Source organism: Argiope bruennichi, chromosome X1 (assembly GCF_947563725.1).
Source record: "Argiope bruennichi chromosome X1, qqArgBrue1.1, whole genome shotgun sequence".
NCBI lineage: Eukaryota > Metazoa > Arthropoda > Arachnida > Araneae > Araneidae > Argiope > Argiope bruennichi.
Genome location: NC_079162.1, coordinates 66780198 through 66806944, shown reverse-complemented (window position 1 = coordinate 66806944; position 26747 = coordinate 66780198). Strand labels below are relative to the sequence as shown.

General features: G+C 30.7%; 1 protein-coding gene across 3 annotated transcripts in view; it reads right to left on the bottom strand.

Annotated features, from left to right (window-relative positions):
- LOC129958631 (EH domain-binding protein 1-like) overlaps positions 1-26747 on the bottom strand; it is a 149393-nt gene that overhangs the window by 60561 nt on the left and 62085 nt on the right. For all 3 annotated transcript variants that reach the window (XM_056071231.1, XM_056071230.1, XM_056071232.1), the window contains one exon: positions 18342-18415. In XM_056071231.1, coding sequence (XP_055927206.1) covers positions 18342-18415 — 74 coding nt within the window. The remainder of the gene's footprint in view (positions 1-18341; positions 18416-26747) is intronic.

Genomic DNA, 26747 nt, shown 5'->3' with positions numbered 1-26747 from the left:
TAAACAGTCATACTGGCAAAAAATAAAAAATAAATTTAACATTAAAGAACAACTTAAGTACAATACTTTTAATTTCATTAAAACCAATTCCTAGTAACTTCTAACAAAAACAAAAATAAATAAATAAAATCAAGGCACATCTTAAGTTTTCTAGAAAGAGACGATATTCATTTTTAAAAATCGAATATTTAAAAAACTCAGTTAATTTACACATGGGAGTGCTAATCAATGTGATTTCATAAATTGGTTTTAAAAATCGCACTCCCTTAAATGATTTTAGGCGGAACCCGACATTCATTAAAAGAAAGCTAAGTCAAAAATATTAATAGGTCCAATAAATATTTTAAATTACATAAAACGCACAATGTTTTCTCAAATAATTGTAATTAGAAAATGTGGAACAAAAAGAAGCAACGTGACGGCTATAAGGAATGAGGATTGCATACGAGGAAAAGGATAATTAAAAAATTATGAGTTCTGAGCACTTTTATAAGTTTTAATAAATAACAAATAATTCCCTTTAAACAACTTTAAAAAATTCCGTGAAAAATTTTCTTCCCCATAATTTCATTAAAAACTATATTTCACATAAATTTGTTATCAAATGAAATTTAGGATTGATTAGACTGGATTAAAACAACAGTTTATATTAATTATCTTAATAAACTTATTAGAACATCTTATTTATTAGTGCACCAAGCTTATTAATTAATCCAATTACCTACCTACACTTACACATATTTCCATATTGCAGAAAATCATATATATTTATATTAAACAGACGGATAAGCACTAAGTTTACAACACCCATTAACAATAGTTTAAAAAATTTAGATTTCTTGCAAGAAAAAAAAAAATTCAAGAAACCGTTTTTAAGACAGAAAAACAAAGCATCCATTTTTACAAATAAGTCCTAAAAATATTAATTTCGATGACCGAACGGTAATGGGTTAAGTGGTAAATGGGTTAACGGTAAATAAAGTGTACTTTGTGTTGAGCTTGGATGATCCGATAATGTAAAAGCAGGTTTTATTTTAGTCGAGGAGACGTTGAATTGCTAAGTCACAGGAAGAAATAATCATTATGATGCTTGAATTGAATCATATTTTTAATTTTTTTTTGCGTTGAAAGTGAATTAGAAGGCGTCTTTTTCAACCATTCTTGCAAAAGGTTTAACTTAAGCTTCCTCATATGTCAAGACAAAGGGAAGACGCACTTCTGGCTTAGTGCAATTCTTACTAGCAGTTGCAAAAGTTGTTATTCAAGAATTCGAAACACCGGAAAACTGCTGAAAAAGTTCCATGTTCGAAGAAGAAAACTTTTATTCCTTAATCCAGCTGCTGGATAGCATTCTCACACAACGTAGATTAGCATGGTGTTGGCGACCGATACCATCATCAGAAACAGTATTCAGCCATTACGACCAAGCTGTCGTACTGACTGAATCGTACCAGTTACCAAATCCATGCCACCAATCTGAAGACTGATGAAAAAGGGCATCGAATTAAAAACTAGCACATCTGAATTTCAAAAAGTCTCTAATCCGAAATTAAAATCTTCTTTTAACAGGTCCAACAAAAGCGTTCGAATTATTTTTAGCATGAATGTGTCATCTAAATCATTATTTTAATTACTTAATGAGTATACTTACATCAAATAATAAAAAAATAAATATCTGTGAAATGATTATCATTACGGAACGCAATTTCGACTATAGCATAGTTAATTATATCTTATGGGTTGAGGCACCTGTATTAAAGGTAACTGCTCACTGATTTTCAATCTAACTTTAATCAAAAATAATTTAAATTGGTGGTTTATCTTTATGATAAACGTCCAATCGCAATTCTCTAATTAATCATACACTGTTCAAAAGTTGTGTAAACCTTATGTTAAGAAATACAAAGAAAATCATTTAAAAACCCAATTTAGTATTTATTAATTGAAATTTAATATTTTAAAATTAACTAAAAACATACACAACTTCATAAAAAGCTTACAGTTTATAAGTCAATTCATTATAAATTATGCATCATGTATAAAAATTATCAAATTTAACTGTAGTTATTAATGACAAAGACGCAAATAAGAATCAACGCGGAGTATAAGGTTAACACTTACAATAACTTTAATTTAAATGCTAATTATATTAAACGTTAACAGTTATATACATTTATCTTACAGTGATTAACAGCAACCACTGCAAGACGAATGTATGGCAATAAAAAAAAAGAAGCTATCCTTTCAACAGTTTCTCACCACTTGACCGTAACCATCTTAAGAAAACTTTTAATAGCAATCACAAAATAATTATCCAATCGCATTCTAAATAATTATCTAATTAAAAATGACGGAGCAGTAAGACTTTCCAATGTATGACATTTGGCAGCACTCCTCTGAATGAGCAAAATATATCTAACGTGTTGGAGAAAAGTAACCTTTAATCACGAGAACCTGGACGCAAATGAGACAGGAATTAGGCGGCTTGACTGACAGCTAATGGGAAGCCGACTGTCCACTAGAAACTGGAGATTAAAAGTACGAGATGGACTTGGGAGACACGGATTAACCTCTAATCTGCCCTCGTATACTCAGCCCAAAGGATGAAAAGGATTCACGACGGCAAGCTAACAGCATATAATTAATGACCAAATGTTCGTTGGAAAAGTTTCGTTGCTGAGAACATTACCAGAGATAAGCTGCTGCACCAAGCTACGGACAAACTTCGAATGCTGCTTGCAGGGAAACTTTAATCATTCATTGCCATTAAACGTATTCGCAATTGATCTAGAAAACCAACTGAAGGGTATAAATTTCACGGACAATACTATAATAGAACCTGACAGACAGTTTCTGAGCTGTCAGAATAATGACTACTGAGTGCAAGAAGCTTTGCATCAGCAGACAGCAAGCAAAATTGAAAACGTTTTGGTCTAAGATTTATTAGTAACGGAAAATGTTTCAATAACACGCAGCTTTTAAACTCATCGGATTCTTATTTCAAATTCGGCTAAATAATTCTGCAATTCATGACATTTTTACTCATTACCATTCGATTAAAACGATACAATAAAATCTACTGACGAAAAATATTCAGTCGTCAAAATAAAACCTCAAAAAAAAAGGGTGACCCGGAAAATTTTGAAGATTAAGTTTCTTATATTCATAGATAACTTACGCGCAACACAAGAATCAATAAGGTACGATCATACACATCCGAATTAGTTTTCTTTCTAGGTCTCTCTTTTCTTTCAATAATTCTGGAATTCTGCAAAAGCAATCTAAATAAATCAAACGTATCATTAATAAGTAAAATAAGATGTCCGATAAGGATACAAAAGTGATTCATTCTTCAGACTTCAACGCATAGACTATTCACAATTTCAGACGTATAGGCTTCCAAGACCTTCATAAGACTTGGAATAAAAATGTCATATCGAATAGATACGTCGTCTTTGGCTTATATAAATTGATGTAAAAATATTTCCAAATAAAACCTAATGACTAATAATTGGTCAGTTTAACTTTTCACGCGTATCTAAAAATTATCAATTATTATGAAAATATTCAACTGCTTTCTCATTAAAATAATTTTTGTACTTGAAAAAATTATGCAAGTTCAGCATATGAATTATTTTATGAATTAACAAAATATAATTTATTCTAGACAGTATTTTTTGATTGAATTTTTGACAACATTGATGTCGGTCCTTGCACACAACATGCTGTTTTCAAAATAGTCCAGGTCAACATTCATCAAGAAAAGTATCAAAATGTGGAAGAAAAATCAATAACAACCTATAAAATCAGCCACCGAACGTGATAACAGATTAAACAATTCAGGAATAAATTTGGAAAGAACGTAAATTCTGAAATTATATATATATATAATTTCATAGAACCTTTTTACACTTCCATTAAAGTATGTTTTATACAGATGAAAATATCCGGTGAAAATTTCAGATCGATATTTGCATTATTTTTCATAAATTCAACTTCGTTAGGAAAAGAAAAGATCGTTGAAGAATTTTTATAAATATTTTATCTGTCCGAATTTGCAGAAAGAAAGGGGGGGGGGATTTTAAAGTGTTACTCCACAATTTCAGATAGATTCTCTGTGGAAGTCATTCAGAAAAAAAAAGTTAAAAATTAAATTTAAAATTTTATTTCAATTATCATGTACGTAAATGTTTCGCTACGCTTGAATGTGTTTGTTTCCCATGTCGAAGTACAATAATAAAAGATATCGAAACAAACCATCAATCAATAGACATTTAATCAAATTATGTGTTTCTAATTGATTTCAGCTTTTTTAAATGTCAGCCATTAAAGGATGGTCCTGGGACGATAACTCGATAACAAAAACTAATTTTATTTCAATCGTATGATTATAAAAATTATTCACAATGAAAGAAGTAGCAATAGCTTATTCAGTAGCATGATGTGAACGTCTTCTCAAGAAAGTGAAACCTTATTAGAAAATTTTATTAGTACATTATAGAAATACGTTTAAAGGGGCTCATCATAGCTGTGTTTTCGATCAAGCGAATAAGTCTCCCCCCACCCCTCTTCATAATGATTAATTAAAAAGACCACCTGTTATAAAGAAAACAATCACAAACCAAAAACAAAAGAACATAAGATATTGCAAACTTTTTACATTCGACGTCGCAGGCGAATCATGGTCCCTTTCAACTCTACACAATGCGATTTTTTTTTTTTTTTTTTGTGAATTAATGTTGAGAATATTTAAGTAAAATGAGCAAAAAATGCAGCAAAAACAATTAAAAAAATTATTATGAACTTAATTTAAATTTATTATTGAAATTATTAAAGCATGATAATTTAGATCAAATTTTTTTCTTCGATACGAAAATTCAATTTGTCAATTACAAAAATTATGAAAAATGAAAAACGATGCTAACGATGCAAATACTGAATAGTTTAGAGTTAATTACCTCAAAAATGCATTATATCTTTAAGTATTAGCATTTATATCAGCTAATGCATAAAATGGGGAAAAAATATCAGCATAAACTTCTTTGAAACTCAATTAAAGAAAACTTATACGCTACTATTTTAAAATCAACGTACAATGGCAATCTTAATTATTTTGAGAACACTGTAAAGAATGAAAGGAAAATAAGTTATGTGAGGTCATTTTTACGTTCATCTGCTAATTTTAAGTTTGAATTTGATTGTGCTAATGAATTCTTTGAATTCCACAACTCAATTTCAAACAAATTATTCGTAGCAATCTCCACTTTATATATTTGTACTTTTTGAGAGGAAACAATGAAGAAAATTCAAATAAATACAAATAAAAGAGTTAGATTGTCAATCCATTTTTGACATTAGATGTTATAATCAAAAACAATAAAAAGTTGCTTCAAAATAATTATATGAGGTATTATACAGGAAATCAGAGATATATCCTCTATTCTCATAAAATGAATTTTAAAATATTACTTTTATTCATTATATTAAAAGTAGATTTTTCTAAAAATTATCCGATAAGATCTTTTCAAGCACATTTACTTTTCTCCAGCCCAATAATTATTTGTTAGTAAAATCAATAACAAATATTGAAAAAAAAAAAACAATTTAGAAATGTTTCATGTCTGAAGTTATTAATTTCATTAAAATTAGTTAATAAAAGTTATTCATTTTTAGCCAGATCATGTTAATGCTTAGAAACATGCAAGAGCAATATGGATACAAATGATGACATCTGTTTTACATTAAAAGCAAATTATCTCTGCGATATTAAATAGTATCAAAGACCCGAAAAGGATTACGAAATTGACTATGGGATTTAGGTTGGATTGGCAGATTGATTTAAGGCAAGTAAGTTTTAAGAGTAAATAAACAACTTTCAAGACCGCATTCATTTTACTATATTTTTACAACAGGTATGAAATAAAATCACTTCAAATGAAAATGGTTTCATATAAATATGCTGAGTTCCAAAAATTCTTCTTAAAATAACAGTATCAAGTGGGAACAAATAAAAATGGTTTCAAAAATTCTTCTCAAAATTAGCAATATGAAATTACAATGGAACCTTAAATTCTAAGAATCATATGACGAAAACATATAAAAATAGTTTCAAATAAATAAATTCAATTTCAAAAATTCGTTTAAAAATTAACCGTATTAAACTGCAATAAAGTCTTGAATTCTAAGAATCATATGATGAGGATCTCTAAAACCATCTACTATTGTATGGCCAAAGATCGTGGTCTTTAGCTCTTTTCTATGCCAAAAGTAATCAGCAATTTGGTCCCCCGATGTACAAATAAACACAAAGTCAATAGCTTCTCCATCCGAATTACCATTTATTTGTTCGTCTACTCCACCTTCTCCTGCAACTGGGCCGCCTCCAACGAAATTCGAGAGTCAGCAAGCAGCAGCGAAGGATATTAGGAAAATTCAAAAGAGTGCTACCATTTCTATGGTCCCTCGGATTTCTCCCGACCAGAACTATTTCGATAACAACCCCTCCTTCCCAGCCGGAAACAGAGAGCAATCCTACAACAAGAAGGAAAGTTGGGTGTAAACGCTTGTTACCTCAAGATGCGAAGGGAGCATAAGCCCCACTGCTCGACGGGGGAATGAATATGTTAAACGCGAGTACGATGACAGGGAGAGGGGTGCTCACTCGGAAATCCTACAACTTCATTAAGCCGTAATTAGAGAGCCAGCTCGACACAATAACAGGACAAAATAAGAGCGTTGGTCCAGATTAGAGTGCACGTGGCGCAGAGGGGAGACAAGTCGTACACTGACGGCTTCCTTGTAAGGTTCGCTAAGCTGCTTATAGGTCGGCCAGCAATATCCAGGCTTTTCAGCAAGGGTCTCGGCGGACCAGGACTCTTTGGCGTCCATTTACAGTCCCTGATTATTAATTGGGGATCCCCTCCGAGCAAAAGCTCGGCGAGACTTCTTTGCCTGCCTCGATGGGGTTCCCAGCAAATAAAGGACTGGACCCGAAGTCCGTTTTTAAAACGGAAAGGAGATAGAAAAAGTGATCTCTCAAAAATTCCAAGGATGAGACATCTCTTTGTTAAATTTTTAAAAATATATAGATATATAAGACCTGGCTAAGATTCCCTGTTGTTTTAAGGGCGAGGTATGTCTTAGTTATTTTTTTAACACAACTGAAAATGTCGTCTGTGAAACAAAACAGCACGTAGAATCTCTTCGTTATGCTCTTTTTTGAAAAGAGAAATTGGGAACTAGGGACAATATACCCTGACTCAACAGAATTTTTAAAAAAAAATCTAATAAAAGTCAAAAGTAATAACACAAATCCTCAAAGATACAGAACTCAGGGAGTATTGCTATAAAACTGTATAATGTAAAAGATCTTGAGAATTTAGTATGCATTTTTTTCCCTTGTCTTCAATAATCAAAGTCTAACAAAGTGAATTTTTTAAAAAATAGAATATACTTTTAACTTGCTTTTTTTATGACTGTGTTGTCTTTCATCAAATATTCAATACTTAAAAATGGAACAAAACAAAAGACGGCTAATTGCATAAAAACCAATTAACTTGAGCTTTTAATTTCTAACATAAATGCGTTTTACTAATAAAATGTAACTTAATTCATTCGAAGCTGACGAGATCACAATAAAAATTCGATTTTAAAAAAGTCAGTGCAGAAATGACAAATTTTTTACTAACAAAATTTCAAAAGAAAGGAATGACAAATTTTTCACTAAAATGATGCAAAAAATGATTATTTTTAACATACAAAATAATATTTACAATTAAAAAAAACTTTAATAAACAAATAAAATATGACATGTTGAATACAACCATTGTACATAAAAGCTTCAAAAAAAAAACAAAAAAAAAAAACATAATTCTCCAATTCAAATCGAATATGTTCAAAGTTTTTTTTTTTTTTCAAAGTTTATTATTTTTTTTTTACGCACTATATAACAATTAAGTCCTCAATGGAATTATGGAATCTTTTGCCTTTCTTTCACAGAAACTTCAGAGAAAAATTAATCCGAAATTATTTGCACCATCATAAAATTAAAAACATTTACCTTTTCAATGATACCAATTTCCTTTTTGATCAATTTTTTGTCAATTTTTATTAATTCGTAAGAAAATTTCACACAGATAATTTTGACATAAGCGAATATGTAAATAGTTACCTCTTTGCTGGACAACGTTAAGACTGAATTAAATAACTGCCACTATTTCTATCATTACTTTTAAACAATTCTCTTTTATTTCAATACAAATGTCTTTAAAAGAGATTGGTACATTATAATATTTTATACAAAAGGAATTTCTACACTAAAAACATTGTTCATAAAAGAATTTTAACTCCAAGCAACGCTGGGTATATCAACTAATAATTAAAAATTGAACCAATTTATACCTAAAGAACTTAAAATGTAATGTTCTTGAAATTCAACAAGTTTTAAGATGTTTCCAAGTTTAATGAAAAAGAAAGAGTAGTTTTTCAGTTACTTTATTTTATTTATTTAAAATCTTTATTGTTAAAATTTCACAGGCAGAAAATTTATTTAAAATTTTAAAAAGTGTTTCACTATTAATTCAATACAATCATTTAATGCAATTATCCAACCAATTACATAGCAAAATAGACATCATTCATTTATTTACTTGAATATTTATTAAAATCTTAATTCATTTACTTATTCATTCTTTTACTTACTAACGCATGGTATATTGAGAAATAATTAAATGACAAAGCATGAAAATGTTTCAACAAATTCCATTTCTTAAAATCGACGCTTCAAGAAAAAAGCAGCTGCGATCAGTATCAGTTTCTGATTATTTATATCGCATTATAAAACCCATTTTCAAGGTGAACTTCAATTCAATAACTGTCACTAAAACTCATTCAGTGCAAATCCAAAAAATAAATTTAAAAAAAAAAATGTGCCTATAGCGATACCAAACCTTAGTAATGTTCTTTTTCTCTCTCTCTCTTAAGAAGAAGCAGAAGGGGAAGAAAAGAAAAGAAAAAAAAAAAAAAAAACTAAGAGCACGTGCAATTTCGTTCTTTCTAAACAAGAAACAAAAATACAGCATATCCATTGCAGAAGCACAAAGCAAGAAGAATTATATATATTTAAAACATGCCGAGACCATTCGCCGAGAATGAGTAAAAGGCAACAATTATATATTCTAGAAAATGAGCGAACTAAACTAAAACAAAAGGAAAAATTCCCCGCGGCGTTTGGGAAAGAGAACAAATGCAACAACGACGTCAGCTCCCCCAAGCCTGCGGGGTTCCGGGCCTAAGTGTTTGGTTGCTGTTTCAAGCACTCCCCTTAAAAAACACTGAACCCGCATTAGAAATGAGGGTGGAAAGGAAAACAGGTGCCCCTCCCCCCATCCTTTCCTTCAACAGCAATGGAAGCCACTAGTAGTGATGCATGGAATACAGAGGAATGGCGTAAGTCTAGATGGAATGGGTTAGGGATCGAAAACAGTTCAGTGTTTGGACAATAGGGTTTGTTTGGAAAAAGGAGGATTTGGAAATCCACAACCTATAGGAAACTGATAAAGACTGCTTTTCCGTTACGGCAATTTTTAATTCACTTTTTCAGTGCATGTAATACCGCTTGACGTCAGCAGAGAAACATCCCTTGCAAGGCATTTCCGCTTTTAACGTAGGGTGGAGAAAGTTTAGTAGGGTCTAAAAAAAACACGACAAAGGTATACATAAACAAAAAAACAAATAAATTTTATTAAAAAATTGACTAATTAAGAAAATAATGAACCAGTAATTGAAAATTTTTAAATATGAAGTATTTGTTTTTATGTTATTTAAATTATGCTTTTCTTTCGTCGTTTAAAAAAAAAACCATTCAAAAATATGTCAGTAAAATTTATGAGAAAAAGTTGAAAACTTCGACATGTTTCATAAAAATCTAAGCAAGTTAAATGAAGGAATTAATATTTGTAACGGTTACGAATACTACTAACAATACAACAAAAAAAAAAACTGATTGCACAAAAATATTTTATTGCATATTCGTCAAATATATTTTTTTTCATACCAGATAAAATTCTTAGTAGGGAAAAAAAGGGGGGGGGATTTTTAGTTTTTTAGATCAAGCTTAAAATAAATGGCCGCTTCTTTAAATTTAAATCAAGCACAATCAGTTTCACAACTGGAAACAAACATTTTAGCCTAATTAATCTTAAAACATTATGTATAAACCTGTAACGATAAAGAACTTTGAATATAATGGCAGAATATAAAACACGTAGAATATAATTTCAGAAATACACATTTTTAAACAAACACACACACAAAAAAAAATCGTTAAAAAATTAATTCCATGGTATTCCGAATTCAACAAAGCCCATTAGAAATTTCTCAGAATAATTAATTCTATGCACATCATATACTATACATAAAATTACAGCCAGTGACATCTGATGTTGGAAATATGTAGAAAGTGAAAAGCGACCACATTACCATATAATGATGCAAAGACTAGTCAAAGCCTTTCAAGAAATTAAATCGTTTCACATATGGTTTCATTACACAAAATACCAATTAATAACAGGGCCTATTTTATCATTAGATGGACCTAGGCGGACGCCAAAGGACATAAAAATAGAGCATTTATCAAACGAATCAAAATCACTATAAGAATAATCACTTAATAAAATTATTTATCAAAAATATAGCATCTGTCAAACGAAACTATCATTTATTCGTCAGATTTCAACCTCTAATAATAAATTTTTAATTGCAAATGAGTTTATTGTAAACGTATTATTAAGCAAGTTCGTGCATTGATCAGGGTTCCCATTCTTAGTGAGGCAAAAAATTCAAAGACTTTTCAAGGGCTTTAAAAACCTTTTCAGGAAAATTCAAGGACCATTAATGACATTTTAGACATAAAAATGCAAATGTTAAACTTAATGAAATATTTCCACATTAACGTCCAAATGTCTGGTACCACTTCTAGATGCTTAAGTGGAATACTAAGGATATCTGTTATGATTATCTTGCAGTAAATAAGCCAATATTTACAATTCAAAGTGGGGATTGAGATAACACTGCAACTGCTCTTATTGTACGCTACTGGACGGCCACAACTATATGCTAATTTCACATCGATTACCATTTGATATTTACTTTCACAAACACATTCACACGCCCAAGGCCAAACGTCATAAATTGGCTTTCTCTTCTGTCCTAAAACATAATGGATGTACATTTCGCCTATTTTCAAGAACTTTTCAAGGACTTAACAAAGTAAATTACCGAGTTTCAGAGTACAACAAAATAAAATTCAAGGTGTTTTCTATGATTTTTAAGGTCCGTGGGAACCTTGATGATGAATATTAGAGAAAATTTTTCTCTTTTAATACAATATAAACGGTCCACTGATTTTTAAAAAAGCAATCGATTTTTTAATATCAAATACGTTTATAATTGACTTTATTATGATTGGTTATGCATGCGAATATGTAAAGTATGAATTCAAAAGGGCTCATCAGTTTTTCTTTACCTAGGACGCACTCTCACAATGGTCCTGGTTTAAAATGTTTCAGAACTTATTTATGATCAACAAAGGGTTTCCCGCATTTTCAAAAACATCTCTACATAAACGTTGTGTTTAAATACGCTAACTGACGTTCATTTGAACATAACGTTAAGTTACAAAAACGCTTTCAAATCAAAACTAATAAAATGACCGATAGTACAAAACTCGATCCCCAAACCGCTTACCAAAATTCAGTTTGATTGCGTGAAGTCGATTAAATCTCAAAGCCAATAATGTGGCTATCTAAAAAGATCGATCAAGATTAAAAACTCTTCACACTCACACCTCACTTTTGATCGAGCGGTCTTCTTCAGACATTTAACCACTAGCCCAATTCATCCAATTCAAACTGTATAGAAACTGACCTTCTACAGACTTAATGTTTTTTTGTTTTTTTTAACACGATCTTTATCTTTATCAAGATATTTCAAAACTTTATTGACTTGGGAAAGGAAAGATATTTTGTATCAGTTGATTAAGAAATTTTACACCAGCCAGTAGGGTTCCTTTGAACTTTTTTTAATCTCTTAGCCGAAAAAATATTTTGAGAAGCCAAGTATTGGCATGAAGGAAAATAATAATAATAATAAAAAAAAAAACGCAAATGAAGCTTTAATTGGAGATAAATAAAAAAAAGAGGGAGGGGGGCTATCCTCCAAACTGCAATGATATTTTTGAAAAACGTTTGTGCGAATGCATTCTTCTCAGTTAAAGAAAGATATTTTACATCGTTACTTGATTTAGCAATTTTGAGTTTCAATAGTTGTAGGGCTAATCTGACAACAAAGTCGCATATACAAAATTAATTTGTGTAATTTGTCGTGTTTTTAACAACCGCCTTAATATACACACGAAAAGATAGACTGACAAATATTCAATCAGTTGGCGCAAAATTTATAAAATATCTAGAATGATGGTAATAATACGATAGATCGAATTTCAGTCATCAACCACATTGCATTTTTTAATTAGCTTGCTCATATGCACTCGAATGGTTATATAGAAAGACTTTCCACTGACTCATTTGATCCCAATTTTGAAATAGATCTATACTTTGAATGGAAAGACTAAGTACAAGCTTTTATTCGTCCAGTTCTTGCCTTTGAGAGATCGCGTACATAGGCAATAATCCATTTCCACCCCATACTAATGAGGGCTTAAAAAGTGTAGATTTATCAGAATTTTGAATCTCGATCTCATTTTTTGAGAATCACAATATTTTCTATAATTTGAGCGAGAAAGTAAAACTGATTTCACGTAGAATTTCTGTCTATCAGTATTGCAGAATCTCACAAAAAATGAACTACCGATTTTCGCGCTCCAAAAAAAACCATTAAAAGAGTTAGGACAGCACCTAATCAATTAAAAACCCGTAGTAAAAAACTAATAAAAATTTAAAAATTTTAACAGGCTACAGTAATTATGAGTGAATTTGAGTTCGAAATTCAGATATTATTAATATCTTGAACGTCAGTTTCTCAATTTAATGAGGTCAGATTACTAATTTTTTAAAAAACTTTCTTAACAGATGAAATTGCGCCATTTTACGATCACTTTTTTAAAAATAAGAAATCAAACAATCCTAATGCAGCATTTCTCAAAAAATTCGGAAGCATTTTGAAATCAAAGTTTTCAAGAACTCAAAAAGATATTAAAAATATTGGTAACTTAAATCATTCGCAAGCAAATTAAAATTAGCAGTTTATCTTCTCACGGCCTACAGACAAAAACACCTACAGTGAAGTCTACGGAATAATTTTTCAACGAACTTGGATTTTTTTTTTAATACGATTTGCTTCAGTTCTTACGAAAAACACTTTTTTTTTCGGGTTTCGAATGTTTATTAAAAGATTTTAAAGCGGCAGACAGAATGGCGAAATATAAGATTAAAGTAATGGGTAAAATAACATGTGGGTCAAGGTTGCGAAAGATACGTCCTAAGTACAATGAATTTCTTCAACATATCTAGATTAATTTTCTCCCAATAAAGTATTAAAAATCTTTTAGACAGTTACATTAGTTAAGAAAATAAGCAATAATAGATAAGGATACAGGATTATATCTAAGATGAGGGGAGGACACAGGACCAGAACACCAAACATTGCATAATCCATTAAAAAAATTATCAACAAAAACAAAAATCTGGATAAAAAGTATAAAAATGAAATATGAGAGTATCTAAATGGATCAGAAGGGATAAATTTTAGCTTTTTTTTCCACCCCCTATGTCAACAGCATCATGAGAGATGCAAAATGATTAAAAAATATATATAACAGAGAGCGACCAAACAAAGCTGCAGGCAAGATTCAGATAAAATAAGGTTTCTAAATTAAAGTTTAATTCAATTCGTAACCTCACGAACGAAATTTCTGTACATTTGTATCTTAAAATGGCTTTTGTGAACTTTTTATTCTTTCATTCATTGGAGTAAAGGGCTTTCGTTTTAATGTAGGCCCATTCCTATTAACATTGAAAGGAAAACCGAAGGTCCTATCAAATTACAGACAGGAAGAAAGGAAAATATAAATTATACCGTTGATTCGAGGAGTGGTTTGATTCTAAGCAGGATTTTATATTTCCTCCCATCTATGAATTTTGTCCCAGATGTGCATATTTAGTAAATTCTACAATGATATTGAATTACTATTGAATCAAAGTTTTATTTAATTTAGATTTAGATCTATTTTCGTTCATAGCGCAAAATAAACCTAAGAACTAAGAGGCGAAAAATAAATTTGAAAAGTTAAATTAGTCAACCGAATCAAGAAAGAATCTCTTATAATTAAATCCCACCAATGCTCATATCCTGATTATTTTGTAGACGTAATCGTTTTCTACACACTAATGGCGATTTTCGGATACCTTTTGATTCACCTATGCGGGAAAGATTTGAAAAGATGAGATAATTCATCAAATATAATCAATATTGATGAAAGCTTCAATACTTGAATCCTGACTTAAGAGTTTCTGGTTTCAATTTTCAACCGTGAGATACATGATTGAGTTGATGTTTTTCAACCATTTTTGTTGGCGGTAGTACATCCAATTCAAGCAAGAGTTCATCTCTACCAACAAAGGAGGTGAGCAGGCTATCTATGGCATAATTATAGCCACCAGAAGACAGATACATTTAACCACAGCTAATGAAAGTTTTCATTTCAATTTCAGTCTCATCAACGGCTACATCTTAAACATCTACATCTAGACAAAATCGTCTTCAATCTATGTTCTGAAAAATGGGAAGACAAAAAATATTTTAAATTATACCTAATACGAGATATCTGAACCTAGTTTTTAATGCACAGTATCGCGGTAGCTAAGAGCTGTTTTGGAGCTCATTATCTGAAAGAAGTGAATCATGTATCTCAGACAAAAGAAAGACGAAAAAGGCTGAAAGACGTTGTTAATTCGTTTAACTGTGAAAATCGGGATTTTCCATATCCATTTCGTTGAGTATGTCTTCGATACGTTGCAGACGAAATTGTTTTTCATCTGTGCAGTTAGGAAGAGAAAAGAAGCCAAATCCGGTAGCTCGGATGGGAGAGCGAAAGGGAATCTCGCAGGCAGCGTGTCAGAAGCACTGAAGGAATCAAAGGCAAGGAAAAACAACCCGTACAGACTCCAAATATTTTGCTGCCAGAGGGAACGTCACTCACAAAAGGAGACCTTCCAGCCCGCCTCTCCATCCCCAACACAGCTGCTGGGGTTAATCTGCGAGGGAAGGGGGTGGTGAATTGACATCGGAAAGGCGGGGCTTGTCTTAAAGCAATAAACACCGATGTCAGCCAGCAAATGCTAAATAGAAATGACGAATCCTCGAAGGCAATGGATGGTTGCCTGCCTTTGACACATATACAGGTGTTAAGGTCGTTTTCATTTTTTCAATATATAAAATTCAGCAGAAGAAATGATCTGGCCAACGGAAATTTACAGATAATCCGACAACCTCTCGCTTTGCCAAGGTAGGAGTTCATTAAAAGTAAATGTTTCGAACCATAATGTCGAGAGGCAAAGCTCACATTTATTTACCGAAGGGAGGAAAGTTAATCTCTGGAGATGTGGAACATGTTTGTTGAAAGGAGGAATAGGAAGAAATATGTAACATCGGTGTAATCGTGAACTGCGTTACTTTTTCAAAAAGAATTTTTCATAACATTGGGAGATATGCTATGTAAGGGAGTGCTTTTAAAAAGAGATGAGTGAAAGGAAATTTCTGGAACATCCAATTTAAAAATAGAATTGAAAGAACTTGAACGAAGTTGCTCGTTTATATGCTGAAGCTTTATCAATTAATTCAATACTGCAATATAGTTTAGCCTTATATTTGAACATACGCTTCCATTAGACAAAATAATAAAGTAACTAAAATGAAAATAAGTAAATAAAATATTTCCATTCTAAGGTATTTTTACTTACATAAGCAAACAAATATTGATTCATAATATAAAAAAGTTTTGTTAAGCTTTAAACATTTCTTTTTATGAAATAAATTATTTTTCTGAGAAATACTGTTGCTTGATTCCTAACTGTTACAAAATATCGGTTTTTTAACAGCTATTTATAAACATACAAATAAACACAGACGAATAAAAATAAATGGGAGGGGGAAAGGCTGAAATCTCACTTGATGTTCTAAAAACATTAAATACTGACACTGCAATTAATGAAAAAGTACCATAAAGTATCACAAAGAATAGAAATAATTTATAGAAGAACAGATTGATTCTGTAATTTTAATGCTATCCCTTTACTTGCTGTTGGCAACTTCCAAAACTCAATGTCTTTAAAATTTTATGATCATTTTTTAAACTAGGAAATAATTTAAACGGCAAGGAATCCAAAAATATAGAAAAAAATTTATAGGAAATAATTTTAATATATTTTATCATTATCACGCCCCCCCCCCCAAATTTCTCCTCCAATTCATTTGTTGTAAAGTCATGGTGACATTACTCCGAACTAATACATCGGAGACCACCACATACCACTCCCGTCTAATGGATTACCAAGGATAGCCAACATGTGATGTTTCTGGCTGTCCATGAGCAAACAGCTTCAAACTTAGAGCGTCCTCACTTGCCGTCGAGGAATAAAAAAAGGAAAGCAAAAGGTAACAAACTAAGGGGAGGGTAAACTTGGAAGACAGACAAAATCACTACGATTCGATACCTTGGGGTCGTGAAGTGCGTCATTACTTGAAGATGTGTTCCTGAGGATTCAACTAATTATTGGGCGCTAATAAAGACATGGGAAGAATTTTAAAACCATTTTTGAATTAAAAAAAAAAGCTTATTATGAAAACTATGACATAAAACGGAGCTTTCTAAACTTCTTTCATTTGTGACCCCAACAATGAGTGAAATCATTTTTCGACCTTTTCTCATATACATATAAATGGAACCCATTAACACATTCGATGCAGGACTCACACCTGTGATTCACGCCTTCCAACACAGGAGTTTTCAATTTTTTTAAAAATTTGTATCGTATAAATAAGAATTAAAAAGATATGTACCATCATAAAAGCATTTTCCATCAAAAATCTATGTATTCCAAACAGAGTGTTTAACATCATAAAATAAATCAATTCGAATTTTTATTATCCAATTATATTCGTAAATGAAACAAACCTTCATATTAAAATATAATTATACTATAAATCATGTTAAATGATAATAATACATAACATCAAATATTAAGATTTATTATTGATGTGTATTATGCGACAAATGAGTCTATTTCACTGTAACCAATTCCGAAACGTCGGGTAAGAGAAAAAACAAACTAAAATGACGCTAAATTTAATCAAACGAAACTTATAAAAGTTTACTATTCATTTCAATATTAAACCGGAGCCCCTTTACAAGCAAATGACCAGTTTGATGGCCATCACATTAAATAATAGGTGAAAATCATAAGCGTGTGTCAAATTGCGTCAACAGCAGCAAACGTATTAATGATATTCAAAAGAGAATTGGTTGAATATGCTTATTCAAATAAAGATGGATTTTTGAATTGATTTTACATTCCAACATTGGATGATCCGAGTGGATACTTCTCTATTAGTACTTTTGCAACCCAAAAATTAAATTATGTGACATCCTTACGGATCGAGATCCCAAATTTAAGAAGCTAATTACCATTCTACATAAACAATACCAGACCGCATTGATTGCTGTTGTGATCTATCCCATTTGGTTAACTGTAACTAGCTTATTTGAGTTTCCAATGACTCAAAGAAGTATAACAATTTCTGTTGATCTACAGCAACTGAAATAGAACTGCAACTTCTATGCATGGAAGTTAGTTGTCTACCTGTAAGACTTTCACAGAGAACTAGCCCACATCTGTGTTCGCACGGAAAAGGGGGGAGAAACCCTCCAATGACCAACACAACCGGAGCGAAAAATTAATTACTGAAGTGTACATGGATTTACCAGTTTTTGAACAGTGCTGATTAAGTGCATAGACAGCTGATAAAACTAACAAACATCTGTATCGCACTGATTATGCTTCATTCATGCGATGCTTTAACCCACTCGACCATTGGCTGGACCGTATTCATTTATTTATGATAAGTAAAAGTTCCGTGAAGCAAGGTTATCTAAAAGTAATTAAACTTAAAGGGAAAAGACCAAATAAATGTCAAAAATCCATTGTCTATAAAAATTTATTTAAAACAGACAATGAAATCAGACTGAAAAACCAAAATGATGTTCTTACCACGATTAAATCTGGTATAATAATTTGGTAATCTCACGAGAAAAAAAAAATACATACCTTCGCGAACCAAAAGAGCTCTGAGTTCTTCATTAAGGAATTCATAACGCTTTTCAAGATCGCATTCCTTCTCTCTGTAAAGGGAAAAAAATAAATTTATCCACTAATATATATTTATAGCTACCAAATTCGTAGAAAATTGACAAGACAAAAAAAAAATGGCAAAATAAAATCTCTCTCTTTCTCTCTCTATCTCTCTCTCTCTCACACACACACACAATTTGTGGGAAGTAATGAGTGTCCCCGTATGAGCAATGAATGAAGTCATAATATTTATTCACTTCTTAGGGATATCGAAAGATACTTATGAAATCAAACCACTAGGATTGGTAATTTAATAGAAGCAACCATACATTTAAGGCCAATATAATATGGTACTAATTAGAAAGATTTATAGTTCTTCGATTTGGTCATCAATATTGTATAGGATGTGTTTCCATCAATATGGAAATCGTAGAATACCAGATGCAGTGCCAGTTCTGTTGACAATTCAGAAGAGGTGGTCTACCCCTTTAAGAATTTGTAGAACAGTTCAGTAACAAACACGACAAGTTTTTAAAGACATTTCAAAGAAAGGACTTCTTCGTAACATTCGTTACCGAGCCGTTTCAAAGATTCTTAAAGCGTTGGACCGTCAACAAAACTGGTGATATTTCTTCAGTATCCTTCGAGTTTCACATCCGATTTGCCTACAATTTTTGTGATCCAGGATTATTTCACTGAGCATATTGATACATTGTATTCTTCTCATTTTCAATTAGAGTTTCACTAATTTAGATACGGGTTGCGGGTTAGATGATAAAACATCAAAGATATCACAACCAGGATTTACAAATTATTTTAGATCTTCTAAAAACACTTCCAAAATATATTTATTATTTTAATCTGCACCACTTACAAATTTTATAAATCATGTTATATTATAAAATAATTTGTAAGTATAAATTTCTTAATACATTTTCACTAAAAATAATTGTACACCCCCCCTCCCAAAAAAAAACCCACCATTAACCACATTCACTAAGTTTTCAAAAATGCAATACATCGCTTTTAGAAAACATAAAACAAAAATATTGCACATTCGAGATAAATCCTCGGTAGATAATTATTTTTCTTTAAATTTTAAAACTTTTTTTTTTTATTATTAAAGGGGCAAAATAGAAAATGTAACAACAATAAAAAATGTAACAAACTTTAAAAAAACAACCTACACAGTAAATCAATTAATTTATGATGAATTGCATTACCAAGGAGTTTGCTCGGGAAATTTACAGTAAATAAAAGGCTTATTTTTAATTATACTGCTTTTCATACTATAACTTTTCCTTTCCTTTGAGCTATTTTTTTTACAATTTATTCAGATTGATAAAAATTAAATAAATATCCGTATATAAATTACTAATTATTTTCAATTATAAAAGAAACTTTCGAAAATTTTATAACTTTTAAGCTTTAGTGAGAAAATTTTGATTTCTCTTACACTTTAACTCGCAAGAAATTTCTTTTCAGCAGTGCTTTACAAGCTGAAAATGGAGAAAAACGATTTAATGCAACCGTGGCGCCATCTATTGATCAGTGGAGTAAACACAACGTTGGCGCAAAGAGTGATAATAATATATATTTAGATAAGGTATTATTATTATTATTATTTTCAATTTAAAACAGCAAAAAATTTTACAATGCCAAAATAAAATAAAAAAGTTTCATAAAACCTTCTCACTTCCATACAATTTAATAATGCAACCTGTGTGGAATACCCTTTTATTATTACATAACCTTTTATAAAAATATATTTATTAAAAATATTTTTTTAACCTAGACAAGATGTTTTATCTAAATAATTGGATTCATTAAAAAAAATATGGCATAGTATGCAAATAAGAATAAGATCTTAGCACTCAGATAATGTTTTATATAATTGAACAATATGCTAAGAATATCTAAATTAATAATATGTACAATATACACACATCATAAAAATCGATGAGTAGACATGATACTACTATAAAGTAGTTCCAATAAAGTCAAACCCAGCGCAACAAATAAAAATTCCCTTAACTTTAAAAAAATTATTTACAAAACTATTCGATTAAGTTTGATGGACTTTTAATAATCATATCAAAATTAAACAAGTAGAATGCAGGAAACTGGGGAATATAATAACAACAACAAAAAACTTTGATTACATTACTGATATATTAACCCTTTCTAGGGCCGTGGGAAGTATGCTTCCCACCAAATTTATCAATCTTTGTATGAAATTATGTAGGTTGGCATAAGTTCTGACAAATTTTTTAGTAAGTCAGAAACTTAGATGCTTCAGTTCTTTATGTCAGACAAAATGATGTGTCTTGATTTGTTACTTAATTATTAATTAACCAAATTAATTGATTAATCAAATTAAATTTATGTAATAAGCTAAATGAATCTCTTTTCTTATTCTAATTTTAAGCCTAAAAATGTTTTAACATAATATGACTAAAAAAAAAATGGCCCTTTAAAGGGTTAATACGACAATTTAGTGCTGAACATCCGTTAAACAACAGCATTCGGTTATATGTAAGTGACACTTGTTTTGAAATGCCGTTAGTGAGGACTGGAAATCTATACAGCTAAAATAAAAATATATAAAACACTGATTAATCAAACTAGTGCAGAATTTTTGAAATTGAAAGAGGATACTTTTTAAAATTGTTATAGAAATAAATCAATGAATGATAATTTAAAAACCTTTAGAAAATATTTTAGATGCCTCCAAGCTACAATCAATTTGGACTTGCTATTAATGAATGTGAATGATTTTTATACTTTCGAAACGAGTCCTCGGCGAAAAAAAGTATTTTTAAAAGGCTTGGGGAAAACTAAAGACTAGCGAGACTTAAAGTCCTTCCATCTCTGAGACAGAAAAATTATCTTCAGAATTACAACATAGAATCAACGGCTCAATCAAGCTCCGAAAATGTAATCTTCAAACATCCTGAAGTCAAGTATCAGCATAAAAGTCTTTGCAAATGGATCCAATTATTGAAAGCTACTACTTATTATTATTACTCTTATTTGCATAATTTTTATTTACATTAAATGTCGGATTCTAATTTTCTATATATTAAATAGCAAGATTTAACAGCTATTTAACTTCGCTCTCAGATAACCCTGGTCTGATGGTCAAAAAATTTATCATAAAATATGCATATTTTCTTTTCTGAAAAACATGCTCTTTCGAATATTTTATTTGTAAAAAGCGATATAAAGAAAAAAATCTTGAAAAAGTAAGTAAGAAGCAATTTTATCGGTCGAATATTAAAACAAAATTATTAGAAGCTATTGTTAACGAAAAAAATGTATAGAACAAAGAGCATTACAAAGACATTTACAGAATGTCAATTGCTTAGTTTTCTTAAGGTCAGAAATGAACTGCAAGCTCTGCAATTCCAACAATGAAACAGAAGTGCAGTTATTCCTTGTTTATAAACCATATTATTAAGTGCACAAAGCGATTTAAAGTTCACATTCGAACTATACAATAACCAAATGGTTTTCATTTTAAATTGCATAAGAATCGCAATAAAGGTAAGTCGACAAACATTACATGAAAAAAGAAGAAACAATTTAAATCAATGCAAAAGGTGTAAAAAGTCCGCAGCCTCATGGGCGATACACCACTGGCTAGTTGGTTCTCTTGTTTTACCAAACAAATGTTTAAGAAAGTGACAAGGGAATAATATTGCAGGCTAGGAAGTGTTCATTTCCTTTCTGTTGAGAATAACCTGATAAATGAACAAGAACAAAAATTCGAACAGCAGAATAAAAGTAATGAAGAAATAAATTGAAGAAGATGATAGTCGCTTGAAATCAAAGTTATAAAGCAGCTATATCCCTATGGGTAATCATTTGCCATTAGGTGAAACAACGGTTTAAAAAATATTAATATTTTAATCCTGTTTGATTAAAAAGAGCAATGAATCTTGCAAAAAAAAAAAAATATCCAAGAGAATTTTTCGAAACTCTTAAGTCAAAAGAATCGTCATGGGAACGGAAAAATGATGCTGCTCCATTCTATGATACAACTTCACATTAAGAAGAAATAAAAGTCCGTAAAAGTAAAAATAACTTCTAGTGCTTTATGGAAGTTGAAAATAAAAAGTCAATAGTTCTTCCTTAGAGAATCAACATATTACTTTGGATTTTTAAATTTTTAACATAAAACCAGCGAGAGTGGTCTCTTCGAAACTTTCTCACATATTCTCCAAAAAGAACTAATCCGCATAATATTGTAGACATGCAACTTAGTTTGTAGTACAATGTAGCTGCTTCACATGCAAGAATAACAAAAGAATCAACAATTGCATATGAAGATGCAGCAACATAAATTGCTAGACTTGAGAAATATAAAGATATCCCTCGAAAAACAGCTAAAAATCACAGTAATTCTGTTAAAAATTGAACACATGTATTCGCAAATTTTACCTCTTGGGGACGATTTTTTAATGATAACAGGATTATTTTTATTTGATTATATTATTTTCATGATAAACCAGCAACAATTCAATAATGCAGAAAAAATCGAATATACTCAAATGATAATTTTTATCTAATCGATTTTAATTTATAAGAAAACTAACTGCATTTATAATTATCAATATCCTTGAAGAGACTAATAGGTAATTAGTATCAATATCCTTGAAGAAACTAAAACGTAATCATTATCAATATCCTTGTAGTGACTAATACGCAATAAGTACCACTATTCTTGAAGAACTATTATGTAATAAGTATCAAAATTTTATGTATAAATAAAATGACATTAGATATACTAGAAATTCTTAAATTTACTATGTGACTTATAAAAAAAATTTATAACTTGAAAATACATCCCAACGGATCTCAAGCTATTTGTCTATGAATTATTAAGAGATTTTTCATAAAATTATTATCTACGTACTCATTGTTTTAAAGTATCTAACCTTATGCGTACCTAATCAACTGGTCGAAAGAATGACAGAAATCACAATTTTGATAGTAAATTTTACTTTGATATGTTGTTCAATGAAACGATCTCTCAAGTATTCCAAAAAATCCATTCTTTGTATCGTGAAAAGCAGCTCGACGTTGATTTGTCAAAACTGCAGCGATATGCAAATCACACTTTTCAGATGACTATCATAAGTCAGAAACAAATAGTGAGTTCCAACCAGCTGCCAGGAAGCGCATGACTAATTATCCTTTCGTCAGTAAAATGTTATCGTGTAACTGAGAAAGATAATCAATCCAACGTGAAGTGACGCTCCATCTTGCATAATACAAGACATTGTAGGCAATACAATTCCTACGATTTCACTGTTATGAGAGAGTGTAAGCGATGTCAACTTATTGTGCATATATCAAAGATACGATATATGTACAAAGATATATATCATTGTACATATTTCATATATCAAAGATACCAAAATAAAATTTGTCATGTAAATCGCGATCGTAAATTTTTTGGGGTAAAGGACAAGGCTAGCTGCATATACAGTATCATATTGTAATTGGAGGTGAATATATATTATATTTCAAAAACAGAAAAATCCCATGGTTGAAATTGTATGTAAATCTAATTTGGTTGCGAAACTCGAACCAAACCAGTTACCCGGATATATATAAGACTTGAAACATGTTAAATTTGGACATTGGTTAAATTTGTCAAGTCATTTTTCATAATCAAACTCTAAACACACATTACTGGACAACCTGTATTACACAACAGATTAAACTCCGAGGCCCATAGCGAAGTTCTGGTCCGGTCTAGTTTAACAGACCACAACGTTTAAAGCAAGCATTTAAAGCGATGCAAATTTGACCGTCAATGCCTAACTTATTAAACACTGATCTAATTTTTTTAACTTTAATTTTTGAATATATCACGTAAGAAGTGTAAGAATATCATATAAAATCATATTTTGTTTAAAGTATTATTTACGATTAAGAAAGAGTTTGTTGTCAATTGGCAACAAGAGACATTGGTTGAGGAAAAACTTCTGAACAGTGATAGATTTAATACCTTACTTTTTAAATAGCAACTTTTAGTTCGACATTGAAGAATAAAATACAGTCTTCACAATAGCACAAATAAAACAACAAAAGATGCAGCCACCAGTGAAAACATCCATTTATATTTGTTTTGCATCAGCACTCTCATGCTGTTATGTTGCAAAAAAAAAAAAAAAAAAAAAAAAATGAAAGGCTGTTATTGTAAACTAGTTTAATAGCATTTCCCGTATATATCCTATCAGTAACAATAGGCATTAGAGCTTAAATCTTATTGCCATAACATTTTATAAGACAAAATTGAGTATGCAGCTTTAAGGCAACACTCAGCTTTTAAGGGTTAAATTCCTAAGGCTAAACTTGTAAGTATTTTTAAACAAGAGCCGCCAACAACACTCTGGTTCAATCTACTATAATATTATTTAAAAATGCATGAAAATGATCGATTTAAAATACATTAACAGCTCTGTTTTTAAGGAAAATCGCTATTGGGCAGCTAATGCTGAAATGATTTTTATTAGATTAACTCTCAAAATCCAAGAGGAAAAATTTTACTACTTGGAAGAAAGGGGGAGGGGATGAAAATGCCTTTATAAGCGAACCTTTTATTGCTGTAGAAATAAACCTCAGGGGTAAACATTTACCCAGCGAACCGAACAGAAGAAATGTAAGAGCAAGAATACAAAGAATGAGCTTCTTCCGCAATTTTATTTAAGAAAGTAATTTTTCAGATATTTGGTTTCCCAGAGGACATTTGTTTTCTCAAAAGCAGTTCACTAAACGAAGGTATATTCATGCATTTGCCTTGCTTTCTTTTCAAATATAAACCCCAAAATAAAAAAAGAGAGCTAAATGGATCTTAAATGCAGAGTTTCCTTTCTTTCTTTTTTTTTTTTCTTTCGGCCGCTTATGAAAAATAAGAAATAAAGAAAAATGGTTAAATCTATTCGGAGAATTTCGCCTTGTTACTTTAACAATTATTATGATGAATTTAATAATTGAGAATCGTGACAATAAAAATAATTTAAAGCATTGTATCAAAAAGCCTTCAGGCACAAGAAACAAACTGATCCATCTACACAGAAAACTTCACATTTCATTAATTTAAATTGGATTTCAATTCGATTAATAGTTTTTATAAGCCCAATTATGTTAAATCAAATACTGATTTGATTTTTCAAGCACAAAATTCTCAAAATGAATAAGCTGCGCCGAAAGCTAAGAATGTGTTTTTAACTAAATGCCAGAAGGTATTATTAACTGTAGCTGAATGTACTAGAGTACTACAAGCTACCATTATTGCTACCAGAAAAATTAATAAAAAAAAACCAGTGGAAGTGGTCTCTCTGAAACTTTCTTATCAGCTCTGAGATAAAAGTTTCATCCCCCCTCTTTCCGCAGCAAAAAAACTGTGGACTCAGAGCAAGGTCATGAAGACCACGAAGGTCATGAAGTGCTCAGGTTTTTATTTTAAGAGTCTAGCATATGAACGTTTTGTAGAGAAGAAAACCGAATATGCATTTTTTGGACTTCTTTTTTGTCATTGAATTATAATTTCAATACAAAGGTTACATAATAAATTTCATTTATCAAAATCATTATGTTTTTGAGCTATCGCGTTTGCATACATGCACCTGTACAAACCAACAGATACTCAACCTAATGACGGATTTTGTTCCGAATTTCATGAAGATAAGCGCTTTAGATGCTGAAACTGCGCATCAATTGTCTCAGACGTCTTTTCCATTTTTATATGGATGGTAATAGCAATAAAGATCAAGAACGAATCACTTTACATTGGAACATAAAGACATGAATGTAGTATTTGCTGGGTAATAGGCGTTATTTAGCTTGAAGTGAATGGGATATCCAGTCAAAGAACGTAGCAAAAGCAGGATGGAAAAACAAGATGAAAACCTTGAGATAGCAGTTAAAGCAGAGCTATTTCTGTATCTTGATTTTTTTTTTTTTTTTTTAAACAGACGTATGCTCTTTTATGAAAAATTTATCCATTTTTATCAAACACTGAGAAACTGAATCTTCCACATTCGACACTTAATGTGGTCAGTATAAACGACCTGGTTTCATAAATTGCATCTTAAGTGTCAAAAAAATTTAACTCAATACAACGATTTATAACTTATTTTTATAAAATAATTCAATTCAAGATGGCTTTCATACACACTTTTCACTTCCAAAGACTGAGGAAAGAAATAAAAGAAATGATTTCACAATTTCACAACCTCAGCGTTAAAATTCTTGATGCGAAGTAGGGTTAAGTAACCATTAATGATTTACCACCGTCTGTCTTAGCACCGGGACACTGAATTCCCAATGACTGTGGTCAGTTACCTAATGGCATAGATCTCTCGCGTA